This window comes from Anneissia japonica, unplaced genomic scaffold (assembly GCF_011630105.1).
Source record: "Anneissia japonica isolate Jap-2015-1 unplaced genomic scaffold, ASM1163010v1 scaffold4988_len2956909_cov206, whole genome shotgun sequence".
NCBI lineage: Eukaryota > Metazoa > Echinodermata > Crinoidea > Comatulida > Comatulidae > Anneissia > Anneissia japonica.
Window position 1 is genome coordinate 1,973,247 of NW_022696345.1, and position 7,306 is coordinate 1,980,552.

Here is a 7,306-nt window from a genome sequence, read left to right on the forward strand (position 1 = left end):
CCAGGACACATTTTCAAACAACTGATGCATGGTTTAATTTCTCACTGGGGGCACTTTTGTCTTTTCCATACAGTTGATAAAGAACTTTTTCTTTGAGGTTATGCCTGATAAGATCTTTACATCATTGTTCATTTAGCACTGTTTCTGTCATTATTTGATTAGTTATATTAGATTCTATGTTACTTCATTATAATACAGGTGTGACTTCTAGAGTATTCTTTGGCAACAGTATATATCATTTGTTTGAAGAAGTGTCCTGGTTGGGTTGTATCTGCGATATACCAGTGGCCAATTGTGGTAAATATGTATGGCAATCGCCTTGACAGCAAGAGATCATACTTTAATTCCCGCTACCAGGGGCACCTTTTCAAACAGTTGATAAGGAACTTTTTTTTATTTGTTAGGCTATTCCCGATACGATACTCACATCACTTTTCATTTATTCAAGCTCTGTTTTCACCATTATTTAATTATACAAAACAGAGTGCTATAACACAAAAAATAATTTTTTATTTCTTTTCCCTTTCCAGTTTTTTTTTCTTTTCCTTTCCGATTTCTTTTCCCTTTCCAGTTTTTTTTCTTTTCCTTTCAGTTCTTTCTTTAATTTTCTTTACCGCTTCTTTTCCTTTCAATATTCACATATGTTTATATATCATTTGAAAATGATATACAGCCATCTCATAGACATGAGGTCTATTCCATATTAGTGTCTTCACACCATAACTTGAATGTTATATTTCATTTATGCTTACATAATTTCATTTATGCTAAAACTAGCTTTAATATAAACAATGTTTAAAATCTGCATCTATCTCTTTCCCTCTGCACTTGCTCTCATACCATACAAAGCAGTTATTTATTTATTTTTTTTATTGCTCCAGATTAGATAGAGTATTACAGATGTTGTGGTGGTATATTTATTTGAGTGTGCTTCAATCAATTTTAGATCTTGTACAGAACACAGCACCAACAACTTCTACTAAATTTATTATGTGAATCAGTTTAATAGAGACTGGTGCAGTTGGCTCCTTATTTGTTGGTAGTCTTCTTGTAGAGCTTAGGCTATAATTACTAGAAATTAGCACACTCCAAAAGAATCCCAGTGCATTGATCACATACCAACCTCTATTCAGTTTTAAACTAATTCGAGGACAACAAAGGGCCTTGCAAGGCAAATAGGCAAACACATGCTTATTTAATGGATTAGCTCAAGAAACCTCTGGAGGTGTTACTAAGGATTATTATAATCCCACTGAAGTGAAAGCAGAATAAAAAATGAGCGAAGGCTATAACTGGTTGATTTAGCATTGCTGTGAGATCTGGTTCAATAAATACAACTGTTCAGTGTTAGTAGAATGTGAGTGAATGAGTTGTAAGTTCACGGTCTATCAAAAACCATGAACTTCACAAATTAGTAATTATAGGTTCAAGATACAGTTCATAATTCAAACACATTAATGTCTAAGATTTAGCCTAGAAGTACAATACAACCACAAATACCCAGAAGTCACATTACACCAGGAAACCTGAAGAGTACTGTAGTGTAGAAAGCCTCTTTCTTTGCCAGTGATTAATTTTGGAGTTAAAAAATTAAAAAAAACCTCCTGTAGTCCAATTGAAAAAAGAGGGTAGGATCCACCTATAATTAACACAAGAGTGGATATAATGTCATAAACAATATTAAACTGGAAGAAATAGGAGGGCACAATTAATTTTCAGAATCTATAAATTCCAGAATATAATTTAGGAGACAAATGAATGAGAACCATGCCTCGCTGGGGATCCTAATAGAGTTCAAGCCTATTAAAGTTATCAAGTCACCTGTGTTACGATTTATGACTAGCTAGGAAATTAGTTTGATAGATAATTAAATATTACTGAAGAAGCAGTTCAGCCTTGATATGGATAGCTTTGCAGGTCTATTTCTTATTTGTTAAATAAAGGCTACTCAAATGTTTCAAATATAAACAAATTAGGTAAGGAATAAAGTTTTTTAATATATCATCATGAATAGTATATATTGTTAAGTATTTTATGTATCAAACTGTAAGATTTTTAATTGATCAATTCAGTTACGGTAATGTACTATATGTTCATGTTTTTTATTTTTAATGAATGATTAAATATAGATCAACAATTACTGAGATTTGAACAAATTGATCTAATTATTATCAAAATTAACACATTGTTAATAATAGCAAAACCAAAAGACAAGATAGTGGCCATGGATGGCAAGGGACTCCAGAAGAAAGGACTGATAGGAATCTGTCTCCTTTAAATTACTCCCTTCAACTTTTGAGGTCATATGTTTAATAAGGCACCTCTTCACAGATGTTTCAGGTTGAGATTAACTAGTTAACAGTAAAGTATCTCACTGAGTGAAGAAGAATGTCCAGTAATGTCCAAAACATCAGTCCAAAATTGAAATGACCAACATGTTATTGACCTAATGGAAATTGACCTAGAGAAGTGATGATCTAGAACTAAGTGACACATATTAGAGAGACCTCTAGCATAGATGACCTAGACTAAGGTGATAAAGTGTTTTTACAACCTTTTCATTTTAACTAATCATGAGAGAATACTGTATTATGAAGGTGCCTAATCAGTACTAGCTGCTCCCTAACAGTGAAGTAGGTAAATTACATACTTTAAAATGAGGTTTATACTGTGTTGACAGGCTCTGTTTACATGAGTTACCATAGTTGATCAACTTGTTCTTAATACTTCTACACATATTTTAACTATTATGGAATTTCTTTATTGAATGATTATTATAGCCTATGCAGCCAAACCAGTGAACTAAAATGATAAACACATGGAGAAATTCCCTCACTAACAAAACATAAAACAAAGACTGAAACTGCAACAAATTAAAGTTTGTATTTACCCCTTCATAAGTAGCTATGTCATCTGCTTCTGGGTAGATTGTCCAGTCTAGCGTTGAGTACTTGCTACTGTCATACAATGTCACTAAAAAAAAGTTATATATTTTTTAATTTAAAATTGTATTTTATTTAGCATAACATGTGTTGGTATTTGTTTATAATAGTCTTTTTCACTCAAAACAAATATATTTTTGATGTTTTTAAACAATAAATAAACACAAACCAAATAAGTTATTTGATCATTATTGTTTTGAAATAATGAAGGTACATAAAATAGATTTTAACATCAAGATTTGAAATAATAAAGGTACATAAAATAGATTTTAACATCAAGAACTTAACTGGAAAATGATTTTGCACAACTATGATGAACATTGGGAACAACTTGGATATTAAGAAAAAGAATATACAACAAAATTAATTATCTGTACACAGAACAATTTTTGTTTAATATTAAAATGACAAACTGTAATATACAACAGTATAGGACCCAAGTATGTATCATGAAAATCACGGAAATTTGTTTGATCAGACTTTGGCACTCTTATGAGCAACAACAAAAAATCTCATTCAAACTAACACTATCTTTAGAATATTATTAATGAAGATTTTCTATTGTACAGTCAAGTGGGTCAAGACACATAGCCAGCCAAGGCCTACAACATCGCCCAAATTAAAGCCACGTGGGACGCGTAGATCGTAATGCTTATCTAAATCTAATTATTTGTCTTCATTTTACAATATTATTATCATATTTAAAATGTTGTTTATTATCTAAAAACAACAAAATTCAACATATTGTAGGCCTAATCCTACCGTCCGTTTAAACGCAATCACGATTGCATCGTGACTTCACTACTGATAGTGACAAGTAGTACGTACATGCGTGGAAAATCCCTGACAGATAATTCTGGGCATGCGCATGGACATGCATGGGCAGTTTTGAAGCAGCCTGTGATGCTGTGATGATACGATTGTAGCTTTTACGAAAGTTCCCACGCCAAAGATAATGATAAAACGAACGCTAAAATGAAATTTATTCGGCGATTTTCTTATGTAAAACATAATATTATACTACACTATTAAATTAATACAAGTACGACCATTCTTTCACCAGCAATACATTGATTTAAGAGAAATTAACAAAATCACAATCTGTAGATGACGATGTATGGTCGAGCGTTCGGAAGAATCGTAGTTTATACTATATAGGCCTAGGTAGTAAAAATTTGCCAAGGCTGCCGACCTCGGAGAATTTAAGGTCGGCAAATTTTTGCTGACCTATTTTTTTCCTAATTTCATGGGCTGTTATCCTAGATATTAAGTAGATCCCTGATAAAAGATGAATGAGAAATTTGTTGGTGTTTCATTTTGACTATATAATGGTGATGTGATAATGATGAATTTTACTATATAAACATGTCATTTCTGGCCATTTAGGTAAATTTAGGCCATTTTCCTCAAATTTTCTCACCTCAACCCCAACCATGGTGGGGCTGAGGTGGTTGTGAAATCACAGTTTGAAAGAATGTAAAGTACATACTCCCACTGACAATGTTTTTAAGCTTTGTTTTCTATGGTATATCACACACACATTAATAAGATCTCTAAAGTTGCCAAAAATCCCTGATAAAGGATCATGAGAATTTTTTTGGCACTTCATTTTGACTATTGGTGATGTGATAATTTTACTAAAAGTGTCAATTCTGGCCACCTACTACTATTTCCTCAAATTTTCTCACCTCAGCTCCATGCCCCCCATTTTTTTACTATTTCGGATAAAGAATGTTTTATGCAGAGGGGATCCAAGGCCCGCTCCCCCTCCCCTCATTTTTTTAAGGAAAAAAAATAAGAAAAATGTATTCAAATTTAAGTGTGAGAGTATAATTTCCGGCTATCTAGAGATGCCCTAATCATAACTTTTCTTATCTCAGCCCCCAACCATGGTGGGGCTGAGGTGGGTGGTGCCTCGGTCTAGAAAATCCCTCCCTGGTTCACCTCTCTTTTGTATTCTTGGATCCACCACTGTTGATCTATTATATAATTATTGTTGCGCTTATTTATATAATGTAATGCATCTACTGCAATTTTTACTAGGCCTGTATCCTCTCAAAACAGTCCTAACTAAGAACGTTCAGAGTGCGCTACTTCGCAGGCGGATTCGCCCCCTGGACCACGCCGGAGTCATACGAAATTTGCATTATGGCTCCCCCCCCCTTCCTTTCAAAATCCTGGCTACGTCCCTGGCATATCTCAAATGAGATGTAAAAACTCACACAATCTCTGTAATTTGAAAGGGATGTCAAAATCATTATGTTTATATTGAATTCACTAGAAATATATCATCATTGACAAAGTCAAATGGAAATAGAAACGAATACAGTTAGTAGTTTAACCTTACCAAAAATATATTTTTAAGGATACATTGAAAACTAACTGATATTTGCTCGAAAAATTGATAGAAAATGGGTTTGCAGAATCGTAATACTTCGAAATGCACTAATGTATAATAAGACATAGGCCAAGGTCTACATTTCTGCAAAATCGGCAATAAATTTTCGAAATGCGCGCACGGTTTCAGGGTTTAGATTAATAAGCCAAGGTTTCCATTTCTTTGATTAAAGAAAAATTAGAACCATGTTTTGAACAAACTGTAATCAACTAGGTTACTGAAATCTCAAATAGGTTTAAAGACATTATAATGTCACACAAAAAAATATGTATTCATTCGGTCAGCCATGGTTAGGCCCATGTATATAACGACCATCACCCAGTCTTCCATCACGAACTCGATGAGTTGCAGGTGTAGTGTTCCTATAAGTAGGCCTAGTAGTGCTATTATGCAAGCAAACTTTTAAAATCTTACCTTCTTTTGCGTTGGTTAGCCAAAAAAGTATTATACATCCAAAATAAATAAATATCCAACTACGATTATTTCCAAAGACATACATTTTTAAGCAATAGTATATTGAAATGAGCAGTGAACATCGTGTGAACAACCCAATGTCCACGGACTTAAGGTTTTGTTTTTTACGTACTCAGAAGCAGCGCTGCTCAGAAGCAACATCCAATGATTACAACGATTTTGTTCGGGCGACTCCATTGCACGATGGGGTTTAATTTGAAACAGCCTGTAGCCCGCCCTCAATCGAGAAAAAACTTTTTTTAACTTGTTACTTGTTGCTTCAGCCATTCTCTCCAAATACCTGCGGCCAGATTTATCAAACTAGAAATCAGCTTAAATTCGTCTTAAGTCCACTTTTTTTTTTTGCTTAAGTCAAATTTATCCATATTGCTTAGCTTAAAAATTGCTTAAAATTAGAAAGTCGATTGTACGTTGGCGCCATCTAAGACGATTTTTAAGCCAAGATTTCAACTGAGATTGGGTAATAAATTAGCTTAAGATATTTATTAGGGACATCTTAACTAAGCTGAAATTGATAAATCCTGGACCAGGCCGTCATCAGCGGCAGGGCTAGGATTTCCCCGACGGCATGCAACATGCCGAGGCATGGGCAACTCCCCCGACAAGCAGGTCAAGAGTTATACTATGGCGCATAGCGCTCTCCGAAGGTCGTGGCCAGAGCCAGGGGGTGGTTTGGGAGGGTTCTCTCCCCCTCCCCAATGAGAACATGTTTTAGAATAATAAACCGCTAGACGCTCATACAGGGCATTTTGATCTAAGAAAGGTGTTTCGTAATGCCAAGTAAAAACTTCCAGGTTTTAAAATATGATCATACATAGATTTTCCAAAATGCGTGTTTCATAAAAACTGACACAGGATAAAAATGATTTTTAAAATTTCAGACCGTGATGTGCAATGCAAGGCAATTGATAAAATTGCATTGCATTTGCACGCATAGTGTAGTAGGTTATCTTGTTCATACATTCTGACACTAACCAGACGGACAAACACAACTGCCCTACTCCTCAAGCCGCCACTCTCGCTGCGTTGGAGAATTTATTCTGTGATCTGCATTAACGATAATGGTACAGACATCGTAAAAGTCATTAATAACCTGTCAAAATGTCAATTGATGGTGTTTTTTGTATCTCTCTTCGACGTCCAAGCTATTAATTTATATAGGCCTAGGCCTATCCAATTCAGGCCAACATCTGGTATAAACGGCTGTAGCTCCTTTTAGCTCCCCCCCCCCCCCTCCGTCATTAACCAACTTGGTATAGTACAGACATTTTTATTTCCAATTAAAACTTTTTAGTAAATTTAACATTATCAACTAGAATGTAGTAGTAGGCCTAAATTTTAAAAATATATATCTTTTTACCCTGAAGTTGATTATTAGGCTAAACTAATATATTAATGAAAACTGTGTTCGAAGCAACTGTTATTATACGATCGGTGGGTAGATTCTCACCAACATCAAATGTTCTCTCCAAAGGATTTTGGCGAGTAGTTA

General features: G+C 34.4%; 1 protein-coding gene across 1 annotated transcript in view; it reads right to left on the minus strand.

Moving 5' to 3' along the window:
* Positions 1 to 5,942, minus strand: part of LOC117101849 (ephrin type-B receptor 1-like) — a 42,632-nt gene extending 36,690 nt beyond the window's left edge. Inside the window, exons 1-2 of the mRNA XM_033241960.1 lie at positions 5,755 to 5,942; positions 2,891 to 2,973 (exon numbers count right to left, since the gene is read on the minus strand). Of these exons, the coding sequence (XP_033097851.1) occupies positions 2,891 to 2,973; positions 5,755 to 5,839 (168 nt within the window). The 5' untranslated portion in view covers positions 5,840 to 5,942. The remainder of the gene's footprint in view (positions 1 to 2,890; positions 2,974 to 5,754) is intronic.
* Positions 5,943 to 7,306: the final 1,364 nt, after the last annotated feature.